This window comes from Sapajus apella, unplaced genomic scaffold, assembly GCF_009761245.1.
Source record: "Sapajus apella isolate SASKATOON/1434 unplaced genomic scaffold, GSC_monkey_1.0 scaffold4, whole genome shotgun sequence".
NCBI lineage: Eukaryota > Metazoa > Chordata > Mammalia > Primates > Cebidae > Sapajus > Sapajus apella.
In genome coordinates this window covers 57,098,684-57,118,965 of record NW_022436944.1, presented here as the reverse complement: position 1 = coordinate 57,118,965, position 20,282 = coordinate 57,098,684, and the positions used below count along the sequence as shown (strand labels likewise).

Below are 20,282 nucleotides of genomic sequence, written 5' to 3'. Positions count from 1 at the left end.
ACTGTAGTACTTAACAGTGCCGGTGACTTTATCATCATGTTCAGGTCACCTTAGAGAAACACAGTAAGACTGGGGTCTGACGTGGCTCCAGCCTGCATACCTGGCACAGCCTGAACTGTCACTGAGGATAGTTGGACCCCCTCTGGAAAGCTCAATTGCCAAGTTTTTTGGCAATCTTCCTGAATACTCTCCTATTGGGGGAAGAACCAACTAAACGTAATAACTGCATTTTTACCTCTTCTTTTGAGTTCATCTCTATGTGAAGGCAGTAATATTTTTAAAATTTTATCCTAATACTCATCTAGAGTCCAGGATTAATATTTTTCTTTTCTTTTTTTTTTTTTTTTTGAGATGGAGTCCTGCTCTGCTGCCCAGGTTGGAGTGCAATGGCATGATCTCGGTTCACTACAACTTCTGCCTCCCAGGTTCAAGCGATTCTCCTGCCTCAGCCTCCTGAGCAGCTGGAATTACAGGCATGTGCTACTGCATCCAACTAATTTTTGGATTTTTCGTAGAGAAGGGGTTTCACCATGTTGGCCAGGCTGGTCTCAAACTCCTGACCTCAGGTGATCTACCTGCCTCCCAAAGTGCTGGGACTACAGGCATGAGCCACCATATTTCCTAATATTTTTCATTAGGAAATATTAAACATGCAGAGAATAAATATCACAAACGACTATATATTGAACTACCCAGCTCTAGCAAATCTAAACATTTTGCCATATTTATTTCAAGAAAATAGTTCATTAAAAAAAAAACCCATTAGATACAATGGAAACTCCCTGTGTACCCCTTCCTCAACCCTATCCCTCCTTTCTTCTCTCCCCAGAAATAACTACTACTATAAATTTGGTATTCAGCATTCCTAAACATTTTTTTCAGTTTTTCAATATACATGTATATCCATACACTACATAGAAACTATTTTTGCACATTTTCACACTTTGTATGTATTTGGAACTTGGTGTTTTCTGTTGTTCAACATTACATTTTTTAGTTTTAGCCATGTTAGTAGATGTTATGCTAGGTTTTTCCTTTTAATTTCATTATTTGAACATGTATCAAGTTTTTTTTTTTTTGAGACAGAGTCATTCTGTCACCCAGGCTGGAGTGCACTGGTGTGAACTTGGCTCACTGCAACTTCTGCCTCTTGTGTTTAAGTGATTCTCCTGCCTCAGCCTCCTGAGTAGATAGGATTACAAGTGCTCACCAAGCCTGGCTAATTTTTATATTTTTAGTAGAGATGGTGTTTCGCCATGTTGGCCAGGCTGGTCTTGAACTCCTGACCTCAAGTGATCCACCTTCCTCAGCCTCCCAAAGTGCTAGGATTACAGGTGTGAGCCACCGTGCCCGGCCAGGATTTTATTTTTATATGATCTCTTTTAAACAGGTCTCAGTGCAGCGCCTCAAAAGAGTATATAACTAAAGAGAATCAAGGGGGCTGATAATAACTGGCCTCTTTTTATTTCTAATAGATCCTGGAAAATGAGCACCAAGTTTAATTAAAGCATGTATCGTTAAGAAGCTGCTTCTAAGCTGAATCATGAGCAGGTGGGAGCTGCAATATATTTCTTTTTTTTTTTTGTCCCCACCCCCACCCCCAAGGGCAAGTAAGGTGCAGTATGTTTCACTAGAATAGTTTCCATGATGTAGCTGAGCATTTTTCCTGCTGTGAAACAGGCAAATCTGATTCTCAGACTATGCCAGAGGGTCCATAAGCCACTAAAATCTTTTGACAAACTCCTTGCTATCTAAAATAGTTTAAGCGTATTCTGTGGTTTGCAACTAAGAACTCTAACCAATACAATGAGATTCAAGCATCTTTAAGAGCTTCCTTAATACATTTTCCTTCTAAAAACATCTGAAAACTCCACTTTTATTTAGTTACATACCTAGAAACAGGTGTGTAAGTGGTAAGAGTGAGGCCTATCGCCTCTCCCAGAATTTCAGAGATAAACACTATTGGATTCTTGACTTTTATTACAAATTTTTTCCTCTCACTTCTACTATTTGCAGCACACGAGTGATTATGAAGAGGATCAAGAGTTAACAGCAAGACTCAAGGAAACAGAATGTGTTCTGTAAACAACAGAATAACGTGCATTATAAGAAAATATGGATTGTCATCTTGGGTGAGCTTAGAATTTATTCTGTTAAATATGCTGTCCATGACAGAGGCAGAAAGTGGCATCTGCTGGGAAAATGCATTTTTCAAGATGTAAATCTAAGAGGGCTTGTAATAGTCTCCAAATATTTCCTAAGCTTCATTTGAACAGTGTAGTCAGACAGACTAGGTTTGCCTCCTGGCTCTATTTGTTAGGTACATATCTATAACACAAGCAAGTTACTTAACCTCTCTGAGACTGTTTCCTGAGCTGTAAAATGGAGATAATAATACCTACATATTAAGGCTTTTGGAAGATGAAATAAGGCATATATATATATATCATATATATATATAAAACACTTGGCACTCTGTAGTCATAAAAAAGATAGCTTCATGGCACTTATCCTTTTCTTAAAGCACTGTGCTTAAAGATCTCATATACAGTGGCAAGTCTCATTCACACATGCATTCCAAGCACCCGGAATGGCTGAATAGCACACAGTGGTGCTTAAGAAATACTGAATAAATAAGAGTATTAATAATAATTAATGTTTATTAAATGCTCATATACTTTAATGTACTATATATGTATACATATAATATTATGTAATCCTCATATTAACCCTGTAAGGTATTTACTATCATGAAATCAAGGCTCAGAGAGATTATATAACTTGTCAGAGTTCACAGAATTCTTAAGTGACATAGCTGGGATTCAAACCCAAGCCCATGTCCTTAAATATTATACTCTATTTGCTGCATCCTGCACAAGCACTGTAGGAAGGTGTCAAGAGAAGGCGACGCCTGAGGGGGCTCTCAGAGGATAACTAAGCATCTATCAGGCACATATGGGAAAAGGCATCGCAGTAAGAGGAACCAGTACATGTACAATGAAGTGAAAAAACAGTGTTTGGGCTCAACAAGTGGCACAGGAGCTTCCCACAAAGGGGGCTCAAAAGCTGGCCTCCAGCCACTCTGTGAAGGGTTACAGGCTGTGAAACTCATGTTCTGGGGTCACTGAGAAACACCTTTAATCCAATATTGGCATAATCAGAGCTCTGCTTTAGAAATTTACATTCAGCAGCCCCTTGGAAGTAGTCTGGAATGAGAGCCCTGACAAGGTAGGCAGATAGGTAGAAAGGGATGTTAGCTGCTTGTCCAGTCTTTGGCCAACTCTGGGACTCTGGCCATCTCTACATTATTTTCTAAGTGATGTCTTGAAATTGGTGGCAATAAGAATTGTCATCTCTATATGAACTGGGTTACACTTCCTGAATGAAGACTTTACTCTGAGGAAAGTTTCACCTGATTTAATTACCTGGTGGTGATAGAACTCAAGCCACTGAGAGAAAAAGCTTGGCTCTTCCCTTTTGTTTCAGGTAATGTAAACACTTCTTTATTTTCTGTAGATATTTTTGGATGTCCAGAAAGGTGTCCCACACACCTGGAGACCCCAGGCCCTCCCCGCAGAGCTGGAGCTTCAGTACATTTATTTTTGTTCTACTGGCATTCAGCTCCCTCATTCTCTTAGACACTTCAGCAAGACAGGCATTTTTTTATACTATTGTATAACTATAGTTTAAACTCAAATGCTTATTTATGTTATCTTATGCTTTTATATTAACTTTCTGCAGAAGGATACTCAGTATTAAAAGAAATTCTCAGCCCCAATTTTAAACCTGAAAAAACCACATACAATACAAAATCTGTTTGAACAAGTGCCTAAAATAGAGAGTGAAGAAAGTCCTAGGTCTTGCCTTTCAGAGTCCCCCTAACTGCAAAATGTAGAATGAATCTGTCTTGCCAGATTGTAAAATGTCTTCATCTTCTCTTCTGTTTAAATCAGGACCAAACATTTACTTCTGAGGGAAAGCTGGTACTATACTAAGTTTGACATTGCTTCACATTAAGGAAGGTGATTAACATTTAAGAAGAGACTAGAATCCAGAAGTAGTCCCCCACATATATACAGTCATTGATTTTTAATAAAGGTTCAAAGGCAAAATAATGAAGAAAGGATGGTCTTTTCAATAAATGGTGCAGAAACAACTGGACATCCACATATGCAAATAAATAAACTTCAATCCATGCCCTTGTACTTTTAGTTAATCCAAAATAGAAACCTCCGTTTCCTCCCTCAAAAATGCTTCCAGAGAAAACATAGGAGAAAATCTTTGTAACCTTGGGCTCTCAAAGATTTCTCAGGTATGACACCATAAGTATAATCCAGAAAAGAAAAAAAGAATGATAAACTGGGTTTCATCAAATTAGAAATTTCTGATCTTCAAAAGACACGGTTAATACCTAACACTCATGAGAAGGACTACTATCAAAAAAACAGAAGATAACATATGTGATGAGGATGGGGAGACAATGAACCCCCTGTGCTGTGCACTGTTGTTGGTGGGAATGCCGTGGAAAACAATATAGAGGTGATACAGTCTGGATGTCTGTCCCTTCCAGATTTCATGTTGAAATGCGATCTTCCGTGTTGAAGGTGGGGCCTAGTGGGAGCTGTTTTTGGGTCATGGGAGTGGATTCCTCATGAATGGTACCCTCCCCATTCAAATGAGTTATCAGGAGATCTGATTATTAAAGAGACTCTGGGACCTCCTTGCTCTCTCTCTTGCTTCCTCTCTTGCCATTCCCCTTCGCCTTCTGCTGTAACTATCAGCTTCCTGAGGCGACATCAGAAGCCAAGCAGATGTTGGTGCTATGCCTGTACTGCCTGCAGAACCCCAAGCCAAATAAAATGCTTTCCTTTATAAATTACCCAGTCTCAGGTATTCCTTTATAGCGATGCAAAACAGGCTAATACAGGAGGTTCCTCAAAACGGTACAAATAGAATTACCATATGATCCAGTGATTCTGCGTCTGGATATATACCCCAAAGAACTGAAAGCAGAGATTCAAACATACGCGTTCATAGCAGTAGAATTCACAATAGCTAAAACGTGGAAGCAACACAAGTGTCCATCAACCAACGAATGGATAAGCAAAGGTGATATACATACACAATGTACCACTATTCGGTCTTAAAAAGGAAGATAATTCTAACACATGATACAACATGGATGAACCTTGAGGGCAGTATGCTAAGGGAAATAAGCCTATCACAAAAAAATACTGTATGATTCCACTTTCATGAGGTAGCTGGAGTAGACAAATTCACAGAGACAGAAAGAAGAATGGTGGCTATCGAGTTTGGGGCAAGGAGAATGGGGAGTTATTGTTTAATAAGTAGTTTCATTTTTGCAATATGAAAAGAGTTCTGGAGATGGATGGTGATGACAGCTGCATAACAATATGAATGTACTTAATATGAATTAATTGTACAGTCAAAAACAGTTAAAATGATAAACAATGTTATACGTATTTTATCACAGTAAGAATTTTTGAAAAACAAAGACACTGCTAAGAGAATAAAAATATAAACCATAGACAGGGAAAAACGTTTGCAAAACACATATTCAACAAAGTACTTGTATACAGAATTACATTAAAAACCCTCAATAATAAGCACTGGAACAATCCAGTTTTTAAAACATGGGCAGAAGTTTGAACAATTCACCAAAGAAGTTATTTGGACAGCATATAAACACATAAGAATTTCAGCACCATCAGAGATGCGGAAAATGCAAAACAAAACTATGATGAGATACCCCTAAATACCTACTATAACGGCTAAAATTTAAAAACTGACAATATCAAATACCGGCAAGGATGTAGATCAACTGGAAGTATCATAGATTGCTGGTGGGAATCAAAATGGTACCACCACAGAGAATATTTTGGGGGTGATGGAAATATTCTCTATCATGATTGCAGTAGCGATTATACAGCTGTAAGAGTTTGCCAAAGCTCATGAAACTTTTTAACCTGGGTTACACCAAAAAGAGTAACTTTTACAGTATGAAAATTTACCTTTATATATATATATGTACGTTTTTTTATGAGACATGGTCTTGCTCTGTGGCTCAGGCTGGAGTGCAGTTGGGCAATGATGGCTCACTGCAGCCTCCACCTCCCAGGCTCAAGCAGGCCTCTGCCTCAGCCTCCTAAAGTGCTGAGACCACAGGCATGCACCACCACACCCTGCTAATTTATTTTTATTTTTTGTAGAGATGGGGTCTCACTATGTTGTCCAGGCTGGTCTCTAACTCCTGGGCCCCCAGCGATCCTCCCTTAGCCTCCTAAAATGCTGTGATTGCAGATGTAAGCCACCACACCCAGTCAATAAAAAATTAAACTTAAAAAAATTCAAGGAGAGAAGTCAGGCCTATGTAGTGATACAAGGTCTACTATGCAGCAGAAAAACTAATGCTTATCAACAAGTGTTCATACATTATATAGAATTAATAGCAACTCAAATGTTAGACTCATTTCATGATTGCTATGAAACATATTATTCTAACTAAAACAAAAATAAATAAGTTCAGCGATAGCCTCAAAAAGAGAAAATAAAATATGACTCTAACTGAAGTCTTTGGAATTAAAGTCAGTGGTTTCTGACTTGTACATAAGGGAGCCGGATACTTAGAACAAACATACAATAGGCTAAGCATGACAGCTAAATGTTGATCAAAATACAGAAAGAGATATTATGTACAATTTAAAGTACAGTATGAATTATTATTGGTACTAAAAGGCTACATTTATTCAAGCCATGTTGACAAGGCAGTGCACTCTGTTTAAGACAGACAAACACTGAAAGCTTAAATACTAATTTTGAAAGGTAAGAATAGCATCAGTCATCAAATATTAAGCTGCTTCTCTTCGATTTTTAAAGTGCTTTAAATAACAGGATTTTAAAACATTTTGGCAAATAGCCTTAATATAAATTGTAATTACAAAGAAAGCTTTCAGTTTTTAACTAGAAGCAGCTACTCAGAATCAAAATGAGCTATTACTTAGGTGATTACATAATCCCCAGCATCCAGAAAGGCCACTGTTTATTAGGTCCTGGTTTCAGAGGACCTAATAAACAGTGGCCTTTCTGGATGCTGGGGATTATGTGTTTCCAGTCCTGATTCAAATACAAAAACGTCAATATCACAACCTAGTGCTACAAACAGTTCCTAAGACTTTGCTCCATTATTTGATATTATTTCAGAGCCATAAAGACAAGTATTTGCTTAGTTTTATTTCAGATAAAGCACTGAATATGCATCCCTATTTTTTAAATATAGGCAAATGTATGTTAAGAAATTAAAGGAAAGAACTATTTAAAGATAGTGAATTTTTAAGAGAAAGATAGGGCATTAAAATACTGAATTTTAAACGCCCGGTAAGTCAAGAGTTAAGATCTGGAAAGTAAGTTCTAAGATATATAAGTCTTTCAACATTACCCAAGAGAATCCCTTCACTCCCTTTTTTGATAGCTAGATGCTGCTTCCCTTGGGACTATGTATTACCATTAAAGCAAATGAAGAAATCTTTCTGTGTGTGTGTGTGTGTGTGTGTGTGTGTGTGTGTGTGTTTATTTATTTATTTTGAGATGGAATCTCGCTCTGTCACCCAGGCGGGCGTGCAGTGGCATGATCTCGGCTCACTACAACCTCTACCTCCCGGGTTCAAGCGATTCTCCTGCCTCAGCCTCCTGAGTAGCTGGGACTACAGGTGCACGTCACCATGCCCAGCTAATTTTTGTATTTTTAGTAGAGACGGGGTTTCATCATGTTGGCCAGGATGGTCTTGATCTCTTGACCTCATGATCTGCCTGCCTTGGACTCCCAAAGTGTTGGGATTATAGGTGTGAGCCACCGCACCTGGCCTTGTGTCTGTCTTTAAATCTAGACTCATTTATGATCAGAGTTTCCTGACCATGGCCAGCTCCTAGCTAATAGCCCGGTGAACCCACTGGCACTTTTATTTATTCCCTCAATCCACACCCTCAACATCACCAAAAGGGAAAAAGCCATTTACTTCAGAATTAAACTTCAAGTGGTGTGGTCCCTTCTGAACAACCAATGCTGCCATGCCAAATGGGGTGCTTCCCCAACCTTGGATGCTACAGTCAAGTACAGCCTAGGGCAAGTTTCTGGAGCCCACAAACCTACTTTCAGGGTAGCCCAGACTGAAAGCAGACTCTTCTAGTCACTGGCCAGCAAGCCCTGTCTATGCGCCATGCGTGCTAAATCCAGAGATAAGGTCCTTTGTGTTTGTCCCAAGAAGATATTTCTAATTACTTAAATGGATGCTTTCTTAAATAAGAAACAAAGTGAAAGCTATCGGGTTAAATATGCTTGCTAACCAAACAGAATATTAGATTTAAAATACATTTAAGTTAGGACACTCATGAACTTGAAGCTCAAATTTTGATGTTAAGACCAAAGCTTGTGAATGCATCCCATTAAGGTTGGTTAAATAACAGTTGTCGCTGATGCCCTACTGATCTAGACTTGATTTCACAGTGAATTCATTATCTTTTCTCTTTTAAGGGATAATGAAGATTTTCAAAGCACTACTGAATTTGACTTTTGTATTAGCATAATGTTGAAATAAACCTTTAAAATGGCAACTTTCTAATTCTAGTCTTCCTTAAAATACTTAATTTGGATAGGTCTAAAAGTTAATCAGGGGACTTCTGCCTCTAAAAAGATGGCGTAGATATACTTCTTCTTCTGTTTCCCACTAAGTACAACTGAAAACCCTGGACATTATATACAAAATAAACATTAAGAGACTGTGAAAGATGGAGAGAAGAAAGCAGATCAGCTAGGGACCTTGAATCCTAAAGAACAATAGGGTGGTGATTTCCCTGGGTTTTCTTTCTGCCTTGTAGATCCTGGACTTGGAGGTAAAGAAGCTGGCTATGGGAGAAAACTGAGAGTGGCAGATAAAAAGAGTCCCAGTAAAAGCCGAAAAAGGACCAGAAAAGGGGCAGTCTAGCAATGGAAATTGTTCAGACAAAACTGCGCTACTACAGCCAAATATCACGCCCATCCCTCCTGCCACGCCCCTACTCATGCCAGAGAAAACCTAATGACTACCTAGAATTCCACCCTCATAGGGTGTAATAAGGTATCCTACCACCCATGCTGAAGTGGTGTTAAAGGTGGCCAAATATGAAGCGGGGACTCATCCCTGAAAGCTGGTAATGAGGCCCCTCCTCTCCCAGTGGTCAGTGGAGACACATGGCCAACTTGGACTTCTACCTCTATCCAGCAGTAATGAGGTGCTCCCCTTACCATTGAAGGGGTATCAGAGGAGGCACAGGAAGAGTCAGGGCTTTCACCAAACCCAGTGGTAATGAACACTCCCACTGCAGTACAGTAGAGACCATGCAGAAGCCGAACTCCCTCCCTGCCCAACAGTAGGTCAAAAGAGGCCAAGTGGGGAGCCTTGACTTCCACCTCTACCTGATAGTAATAAGCCAGTGCTTCCCTCTTCCCTGCTGCGGACATGTCAGAGAACACCAACCACAATAGAAGGCTTAAATGAGACCCAGAGTCTCATAGCATAATACAAAAATGTCCAGGTTTCAATTGTAATTTGCTTGTTATACAAAAAACAAGGACTTATCAAACAGAATGAAAAAAAAATTAATAAACGCCAACACCAAGATGACAGATATACTACAGTTATCTGATAAAGATTTTAAAGCACTCATGATTTTTTAAAATGCTTCAACAAGCAATTAGGAGCATGTTTAATGCCTGGGCAACATAGGTTGACCCTGGCTCTACAAAAAATACAAAACATTAATCCAGGCAAAACAAAACATGTGCCTGCAGTCCCAGCTACTAAGGAGGCTGAGATGGGAGGATCACTTGAGCCCACGAGGTTGAGGTTGCAGTGAGCCATGATTGCACCACTGCACTCCAACTCCAGCCTGGGTCACAGAGAGCCTCGGCAAAGAAATAATCGCAGCAGAGAAGAAAAAGATATAAGAAAAACCAAATGGAAAATCTAGAACTAAAAAATATAATAATTGAGATAAAAATCTCAATGGATGTGCTCAATAGCAGAATAGAAGAAACAAGGAAAAACCCAACAAACTTGAAGACAAAACAACAGAAATTACCCAACTGAACAACATGGGGGAGAAAAGCAAAAAAGCTCAGTATGGACAAACCTGTGGACTATAACAAAATATCTAACATTTATGTCATCAGAGTCTCAGAAGGAAAAGAGGAAGGGCAGAACTGAAAAAGTACTCGAGAAAATAATGCCAGAAAACTCCCCAAATTTAGCAAGAGACAGAAGGCAAGAAGCAGAATGAACTGCAAACAGAACTAAAAAAAATCCATGCCAAGACATATCGTAACTAAACTTCTGAAAGCTAAAGAGGGTAGGCTCGCTTCAGAACACAGTTTGGCAGTTTCTTACAAAACAACAAAACACTCTTAGCATACAATCCAGCAATCATGTTCCTTGGTATTTACCCCAAAGAGCTGAAAACTTACATCTACACAAAGACCTGCATACATATGTTTCTAGTAGCTTTATTCATAAGGGTTAAAACTTGGAAGCAACCAACATGATCTTCGGTAGGTGAATGGATAAACTGTGGTACATAACAGACTATGAAATATTATTGAGTATTAAAAAGAAATAAGTTTACGAGTCATGAAAAGACACGGAGGAAATGTAAATGCATATTACTGAATGAAGGAAGCAAATCTGAAATGGCTATATACTATATGATTCCAAATAGATGACATTCTAGAAAAGGCAAACCTATACAGACAGTAAAAATATCACTGGTTGCCAGGGATTGGGCAGGGGAGAGATGAATAAGTGGAGCACAGAGTATGTTTAGGGCAATGAAATTATTCTGTATAATACTATAAGGGTGGGTAAATGTCATTACATATTTGTCCAGACTCACAGAATATAAAGCCCCAGGAGTAACCCTTATGTTCTTGGACCTTGGGTGATGATGACATGTCAACATAGGTTTTTCAATTGTAATAAATGTGCCACTCTGGTGTGGGATGTTGATGGTATGGGGAGCTGTGCGTGTGTGTGGTCAGGGAATATATGGAAACTCTGTGTAATTTCTGCTCAATTTGGCTGTGAACCTAAAACTGCTTTTAAAAATAAAGTATATTTTAAAAAAGTATTGAACTGAACGAAAACCAAAAAAGCAAAATATCAAAATTTGTGCGACACAGCTAAGGCAGTGTTGAGACAGAAACTTGTAGCACTAAATGCATAAATTAGTAAAGGGGGAAACTTTCAAATCAATCATCTAAACTCCACTCTGAGAACCTAGAAAAAGAAGAGCAAAATAATCCCAAATAAAGCAGAAGGAAGGAAATAAAGATAAGAACAGAAACCAACAAAGTTGAAAACAGAAAAACAATTAAAAAATCAATGCAAGAACTGGTTATTTGTAGGCCAGGTGCGGTGGCTTACGTCTGTATTCCCAGCACTTTGGGAGGCTGAGGGGGGCGGATCACAAGGTCAAGAGATGGAGACCATCCTGGCCAACATGGTGAAACCCCATCTCTACTAAAAATACAAAAAAAAAAAAAAAAAAAAATTAGCTGGGCATTGTGGCGTGTGCCTGTAGTCCCAGCTACTCAGGAGGCTGAGGCAGGAGAATTGCTTGACCCCGGGAGATGGAGGTTGCAGTGAGCCGAGATCGCGCCACTGCACTCCGGCCTGGTGCCTGGTGACAGAGCGAGATTCTGTCTCAAAAGAAAAAAAAGAACTGGTTATTTGTAAAGAATAAGAAAATTGAGAAACCTCCAGCAAGACTGACACACAAAAAATAAATGGAGAACACGCACTGTCAATATCAGGAATGAAACAGGGCATATCACTACAGATTCTGCAGGCATCGAAACAATAATAAGGGAATAGGACTAAATAGTTCTATACACACAAATTTGACAACTTAGATGAAATGAATCAAATCTCAAAAACAAAAAACTACCACAAGTTATCCAATCTGAAAGAGATAATTTAAATAGCTCCATAACTATTAAGAAAATTCTATTTGTACTTTAAAAACTCCCCCAATCCCACATACCCCTGAGAAAAGTGTCCAGAGCCTGATGGTTTCACTGGAAAATTCACACCAATTCTACATAATCTCTTCCAGAAAACAGAAGAGCGGTAATACTGATGCCAAACCAGATAAAGACAACACGAAAAAAGGAAAACTGCAGACCAATGTCACCGACAAAAAAAAAAAAAAGAAAAAAAAATCCTTAACAAAATATTAGCAAATAGAATTCATCAATATACAGAAATAATTATACACCACAACCAAGTAAGTTTTATTCCATGGATGCAAGTCTGGCTCAATATTCAAAAATCAGTTTAATCTATCACATTAACAGACTAAAGGAGAAAAATCACATGATTACACTAATTGTTGCAGAAAAAGCACAAGACAAAAGTCAATATCCATTCTTAATTAAAAACTCTCAGAAAAATTGAATTAGAAGGTTACTTCCTCAACCTGTAGACATCTATTAAAAAACCTACAGCTGACATTATAATAATGATAAAAGATTCAATGGTTTCCCCCTAAGACTGGGAATAAGGCAAGGATGTCCATTCTCACCACTCTTGTTCAGCATACTGCTAAAGTTCTAGTCACTGCAATAAAGCAAGAAAAAGAAACACATGGCATACAAGTCAGAAATGAAGACACATAAGTGTTCTTATTTGATGATATATTTGTCCATGTAAAAAACCTCAGAGAATCTATAAACAGCCTCTTACAACTAATAAGTGAGCTCAGCAAGGTCACAGGATACAAGATAAGTATTCAAAAATCATTTGTATGTCTATATATTAGCACTGAACACATGGGCACCAACATAAAAAATACAATTTACAATTGCTTAAAAAAATAAACACTCTACAGCACTATAGGATGACTATGGGAAACAATAATATGTAGTTGTAAATAACTTGAAGGAGGATTAAATGCACCCAACACAAAGAAATGATAAATGTTTGAGATGACAGACAGGCTAATTACCCTGATCTGATCACTATGCAATGTACATATAGAATCATTATATACCCCACAAATATGTATAATTATGATGTATCAATTAAATATATATATGTATAGCTTAAAAATAACACTTACATGTAAATCTAATAAGACATTAATAGTACTTGTATGCTGAAAACCTGATGGCAGTATCAAAGATCTAAATAAATAAAGAGATGTACTGTGTTCATGGATTGGAAGACCTAATCTAGTAAAGATGTTGATTCTCCCCAAATTGATACACAGGTTTAATTTAATTCCTATCAAAATCTCAGGAAGATTTTTTGTAGATATAGACACGAGTATCGTAAATTTTATTTAATGTGGCAACAAAACTAGAACAGCTAAAACAGTTTTGAAAAAGAACAAAAGTTGGAAGGATCAGTCTACTCTATATCATGACTTATTATTTAGCTACAGTAATCAAGACTACACAGTATAGGCAGGAGGATGGACATATAGATCAGTGAAACAAACCCAGAAACAGACTCACATAAATATGCCCAACTAATTTTTGACAAAGATGCAAAAGAAATTCAAAGGAGAAAGGACAGATAGGTTTTTCAACAAATGTAGCTGAAGCAACCAGACACTCAGAGACAAAAAAAACTGAACCAAACTTTCATGCCTATTAGGAAATGGACTCAGAATGGACCATGAACTTAAATGTATAATGTAAAATTATAAAACTTGGAAAAAGCATAGGAGAAAACCTTCGGGATCTAGTGCTAGGCAAAGAGTTCTTAGACTTGACACCAAAAGTACAGTCAATAAAAGGAAATATTTATATATTGCATCTTATCAAAATTTAAAACTTTTACTCTGCAAAAGACTCTTGTTAAGAGGATGCAAACCCAAGCTATGGGATACAATACTTGCAAACCACATATCTGAAAAAGGATGAATAGCTATAATACATAAAAATTCTCAAAACTTGACAGTTTTTAAAAAATCCAATTAGAACATAGGCAAAAGACATGAAGGGATAGCTCACCAAAGAAGATATAAAGAAGAAAAATAAGCACGTGAAAAGATGTTCAGCATCATTAGCCATCGGAGATATGCAAATTAAAACCATAATGAGCCACCACTACATATTTATCAGAATGGCTAATATGAAAAATAGTGAAGTGATCATTACTCAAGGTGACGGATATCGTAAACACCCTGACTTGATCATTGCACATTCTATGCAAATAAAATATCATATGTACCTCATAAAAATGTACAAATATATCAGTTTTTAAAAAATAAAAGAAAAAGGTAACTCAGAGGAGTTCCTTTGTGGCAACGAACAAGTTCTGTAGCTTGTAATGGTGGTAATATAAATCTAAATGCATTAAAGATGCATAAAGCTACAAAAAATGAATTCATACAAAAACTGGTGAAATGTGAGTAGGATCTGTAGTCTAAACAACTGTATTTGCCAATTTCCTGGTTTTGATAATGAAATATACAATTATATAAGATGTGACCATTAGTGGACACTAGGTGATGGGTACATTGACCTCTCTGTATTATTTTTGCAACTTTTTTTGAGTCTATAATTATTTCAAAATAAAATTAAAAAAAAATAGTGACAACACCAAATGCTGCAGAGGATGCAGGGAAACTGGGTCACTACATTGCTGGTGGTTATGTAAAATGCTACATTTACTCAAGAAAACAATTTGGCAATTTCTTTAAAAAGTAAACATGCAACTACCATATATGATCCAGCAGTTGCACACTGGGCATTTATCCCAGAGAAATGAAGACTTAGGTTCAAACAAAAATATGTATACCAATGTTTATTGCAGCTTTATTTGTAATACTCAAAATCTACATATCATTCAAAGAGTGAATGGTTAAAAAAACTGTGGTATAGCCATGTCATGGAATACAATTGAGCAATTAAAAAAAAAAGGTTATTACAAGGAACAACGCTGATGAATCTCCAGATAATTATGTTGAGTGAAAAAAAGCAATTCCAAAAGATCACATACTGTTTGATTCCATTTAGACAACATTCCTAAAAAGATAAGATTTTAGAAATGCAGATTAGCGGTCGCCAGTGGGTTAAGGAGTGGGGCAGGCATGGGAGGGAAGCAGTGTCTCCAAAGGGCAACAGGAGGGATCCTCTGGTGATGAAATTTTTCTGTGCCTTGAGTATATCAATGTCAACGCCCTGACTGTGATACTATACAGTTTTACAAGATGTCAGTAATAAGAGAAACTGGGTGGACAGTATAGAAAATCTCTGTGATTTCTTAAAACTGCCTGTAAATTTACAGTTATCTCCAAATAAAAAGTTTAATCTAAAAAAGCTAATCAATCTGAATCTGCTTCAAATCTGTTTCTGTCATCTGAAATAACTATTACTTCCAAAAATCTTCTCTTTGCTACAATTTTGTTAGCAGCCCAAAGTTTAGTTTCTGATTTAAAACTGAGTATTACAAACATTTAAAGGAAACATACCTAGCACGTGAGGCCAAAATATCTGCCCAAATTTTCCTGCAGAAATCTCATCAAGGACACATATTAGCTTACATAATAATTAACTGTTTAGCTAGCATTGATATGTTCTAGCTAATACTGCACACTAATTGAGATTTTTTTGGTTTTATTATTGTTCAATTCCCTCAAATTATATTTTCCCTTCAAAGAGCTATGGGAAATTTCTTTTTTTAGTTAAACAATTTCATCTGTAAAATGAGTACATTTCACTAATATTTAAACAAAAGGCAAAGCTTCCTCTCCCCAGAGGAAGCTCTGTTGTCCAGTCCTCTTCCTGAGGAATATTTGTTGTCAGTTTATTTCCCTCCAGATTATTTTTTCTGTATTTCTAAACATATGTACAGTTGTGTGTATCTGTGTGTCAGAATGATTTTTTTTTACAAAAGTAGGAACCATACTGTTTATACTATTCTTCAAAATTTTTCCTGCTTTAAAATGTCTTGAAAATTCACATATCAGTATGTTTAGATTCAATTTAACTCATTCTTTTCAACTGCCTCGCAGTATTCTGCTATTGATATATCAAAGCCTAATCATTCACCTATTGACACTTAGGATGGTTCTAATACTTGCTATTGCAACTAATGTAGCCGTTAAGTGAAAATCCTTGTACATGTTTCTCTGAGCACAAATGAGGTTATTTCTCTAGGACAGAAACTTAGAACAGGAGCTTTCAATGTGTGGTTGATACTGCTGATTGGCTGAACCAACACCTGTTCCCACCTACTTTGAATCTTCTCTCCGCCTGCCTCCCACAGTACAGGCTGGAAAAGCTGGAAACTCACTTTCCGCACTCTGCTTGCAGCCAGGGGTGGCCACGTGGCCTGGATCTGGCCAATTAAACATCAGCAAAAGTTTTCTGGGCGGTCCTTAGGAATATTTTTGTGTTTTTGCTTTCCAGGTAAAAGGAGTACACAAGACTGGCACTGTCTCTTTTTCCTGCCCTAAAGGTGGCTGTGGTGTTTGAAGGGGTGGCAACCATGCTATAACATGAGGGAAAATCAGGAGAATCACTATGATGTTGGCCCTGGTATCAATACGTTGCTGAACCAAAGCTATCAGCAGCCTACCTCAGACAGCTTATTACGTGGGAAGAATAAACTCCTATTGGTTTAAGCTGCAGTAAATCTGGTTTTCTGTTACTTGCAGCCAAATGTATTCCTAATTGATTCAGTACTAAATTACTCTCTAAAAAGTCTGTACTCACTTTATTCTCTCACAAAAGACTATTAAGTCATTTTCTAAACCTTTGTCGACTTTGAATATTGACAGTCATTTAAATGTTTAACCAAACTGATGCATGAAAATGTTTCACATGAAGTAGGGCACCATTTCATATATTTGTTGGCTATTCAGATTTCTTCCTCTATGACTTTCTTGTTCCTAACTCTTGTCCACTTTTCTACTGTACTGTTTGACATTTTCTTATTAATGCATAAGAGGAAATTTCCAGATTGCAAAGTAGGCTGAGTTAAACTTACAGGGAAATTTGTCTCTATCTTGACATTATCAACCAAATCAAACACAACTGTAAGATAGGAGCCTTCTGTGACAGGCCAGGCTGACAATGACAGACATCTCTGAGTGGCGCACCGCCACGTGGGCAATGTGTCAAGAAGTAATTCAACTCGGTGCAAAATACCACAGCCTGTGCTTAGTACTTCCTTTGTAAATCTATGTCTAAAGAAAGATTTATGGAATGGTGACACACTGGTTAGCCAGGCAGAGTCTTCAATATACATCATCTCTTTGAACCCTCAGGTCACACCCAAGAGGTGGTCATTACTATTCCTGTTTTACAGAATAAATGATCAAAGTAAACATTTAAAAGCAATAGTTTCTTTTCTATTACAAAACTTAAAATATTCCAGGCCCAATATTTTTAAAACAAAAGTTGTTTATCTCAAAATAAAATTATGTAAAATGCATTTTTACATAATTTTACATAATGTTATGTGTCTATCTAAAGACATCAACATTCTTAAGCTAGAAACATAACTGAACCTGTTTGCTGGTTTATAAATCTGAAGAAACTGTTCCAACATTTGGCTCTGGAGTTTATTGCCGCATGATAGGTAACCAAAATTACTTTCATTTTTTTAAAGTGAACTAAATTGAGTAGGATTTCAATGCTTCAGCAAGAAGGATCTACTAGCCAACCACCCCACCCCAAGGCTGTAGGTAAAGAATTCCCCTAGTCAGTTAACAAGCAACCAATCTGACCCTGGCAAACAAACAAAATAGGCTGCTAAAGATAATAAAAGATGTCATGAAAAGTAATGTAAACAACTTGAACAGAATAAGCACTATCCTGGAGTATTTGTACATGGTTTGGATTCTGGATAGGCTGATTCTTTGTTTTAAAAATCCTAGCAGCTAGAGGAAAAGGGAAAGTTGGCAGAGCTCCTGCTCCTGCTCCTGGAGTCAGGTGGGGGGCAGCAGGAGGGCTGAGGCTCTGACACACATTTCCCTGCTTTATGCTACACCTCTCCCCATAAGAGCTGTGGGTTCTCTCTGGCAAAGTGTCACACAAAGCACGCAATCCATAGCTGGTAAGGAGCACAGGCAGCAAACCTCCTTGATGCCTTCAACCAAACCCTCCCCGAGGGCACACACCCAGCCAGGGCTCCAAGAACTGACAGCCCCTATGGCAGGAAGGCCAGATCACCAAGCAGCTGCCCACTTGGGTCCCAGAGAGACATGGGGATTTACCTGGAGCACTCTCTTGCAGAATTTTTTTAGACCATTTGAAAGGTACAGAAAAATACCTGGGAGAGTTTGAATTCTTTATTTTACATGAAAGAAATCCAGTCTGCAGACACACACAATGTTTGTGGTCTATGAAACTGCAAACAGATCAACAAATGCCCAACCTGAGGATACTTGCTGGTTCCTTCCATTTTTCTGATGGGCTTGCCCAGTGGCCTCCTGGGGAGAGGCAGAATATTCCCTTCATTCCCACCCTGCTTTCTAGCAGGGGCTGCACATCTCACCCACTGGCATAGCAAAGGTGGTAGCCCCTAGAAAGAAATCTGACTCATCCCCAAAACCGGCTGTGGCCAGCTCAGGCCTGGAGAGGGGACAGGGGTTCCGGTGGGCTGCACCTGACCTCAGTCCAGGTGTTCACCAAGCGCATAACAGTAAGAGAATGAGGTAAGCTTTAGTCACCAGAACAAAACAAACCAGGTTCCTTGGCCCTTCAAAACAATCTGTCCAAGCCCCAACACACTAGAGGCACAGAAAGCTCCAGGCATGTAAGAGAGGCGGACACGCCGTGTCTCAAAGTGGGAACACAGACACCAAGAGAAAGGGCAAAAAGGCAACAGAATGGGGGACTAGGGTCAAAATGTGCCCAAATCAAACCAGGCACAGAAGCACAGTGCTGGCCAACCCCCTGGCCAGCTCTCTGGGAAGGGACACTCCCGGCACCATAAGGGCCCCCCAAGTGCCCTTTAAAATGGGTCCTACACAGGGAAGGGAACATCACAAACCATATCCTGTGTGGGTGGGTGGGGGCTGGGGGCTGGGGGCTGGGAGGGATAGCAGGGTATCGGGGCTAGGGGAGGGATAGCATTAGGAGAAAGACCCAATGTAGTTGAGAGGTTGCAAACCACCATGGCATGTGTATACCTATGTAACAAAGCTGCACATTCTGCACATGTACTACAGAACTTAAAGTATAATACTAAAAAAAAGCTGGGTCCTAAAAGGGCCAGGCCTTGTAAGTCCTCCCAACAGGCTGGTGGCCCGGAGACAGCAAAGAGTGGTAAAGGGAGAAAGAGGAGATGGCTCCAAACTGCCTTTTCTCCCCCACAGGCTCCAGCACTTGCACAACCAACTAAACACACCCAGACACATGGCCTCATTGTCTGATACACAGGAAGGCACACACATCTGTACACACTGGTTCCTGCTTAGGTGCACTGATGCACACAGCCTCACTGTGTGTAATTTACACACACACACACACCCCCACCCAGTAGAGGGAAACAACACATTCAATCTGCCAGTTGGGTGGTGTAGTCACATAATCACACACACACACAAACTCTGTCAGGAGTGAACACAGAACCTCTCCAGGCTCATGCTCACGCACACACATTCCACAACCCCTCAAGTCAGGCCCATACAAACCTCTAACACACACAACGCAAACTCACAGCCTGTCAGGAAAGAAAGCACTCAAACATCTCCGCTAGGTGCACAAACCCTTACAATCTTACAAGCGCTCTGTGAGGTGCACACACACCCTTGCAATCCCTCTGTCCCCGTGTGCACACACACATACAAGTGCACACACAGGCTCACAACTTCTCTGCGGGCGTGCGCGCACACAAACTCACAACCTCCCGGCCAGATGCACACACACTCGCTCCCAGTCTCTCCGTCAGCGCCTGCACACTCACACTGGCTCGGTCGGCACACGCACTCTGGCAGCCTCGCTCCCCTGCGGGCGCACCCCACACCCACGCACCCTCCTGGCCGGTGCAGCCCTCCCCCCCGCCCCTGCCGGCGCCGGGCAGTGAACTCCAGCGGCGCGGGGTGTGCGCACGCCCCCGGCCCGCGGTCGCCCGGCCGGCCTGCGCCCCTCCTCACCTTTCTCGCCCGCGCCCGGCCCCCGGCCCTCGTCCTCCTTGGGGTTGGTCACCTGGGTGATGATGGCCGGGCCGTCCATGGGTGCGCGGCACGGCGGTCGCCCGCAGGCCCGGCCCCCC

General features: G+C 39.5%; 1 protein-coding gene across 2 annotated transcripts in view; it reads right to left on the bottom strand.

The window, feature by feature from the left end:
- The window catches only part of CTDSPL (CTD small phosphatase like), a 127,888-nt gene extending 107,612 nt beyond the window's left edge, over nt 1-20,276 (bottom strand). For both annotated transcript variants that reach the window (XM_032270262.1, XM_032270267.1), the window contains exon 1: nt 20,164-20,276. In XM_032270262.1, coding sequence (XP_032126153.1) covers nt 20,164-20,242 — 79 coding nt within the window. In that variant the 5' untranslated portion in view covers nt 20,243-20,276. The remainder of the gene's footprint in view (nt 1-20,163) is intronic.
- Nucleotides 20,277-20,282: the final 6 nt, after the last annotated feature.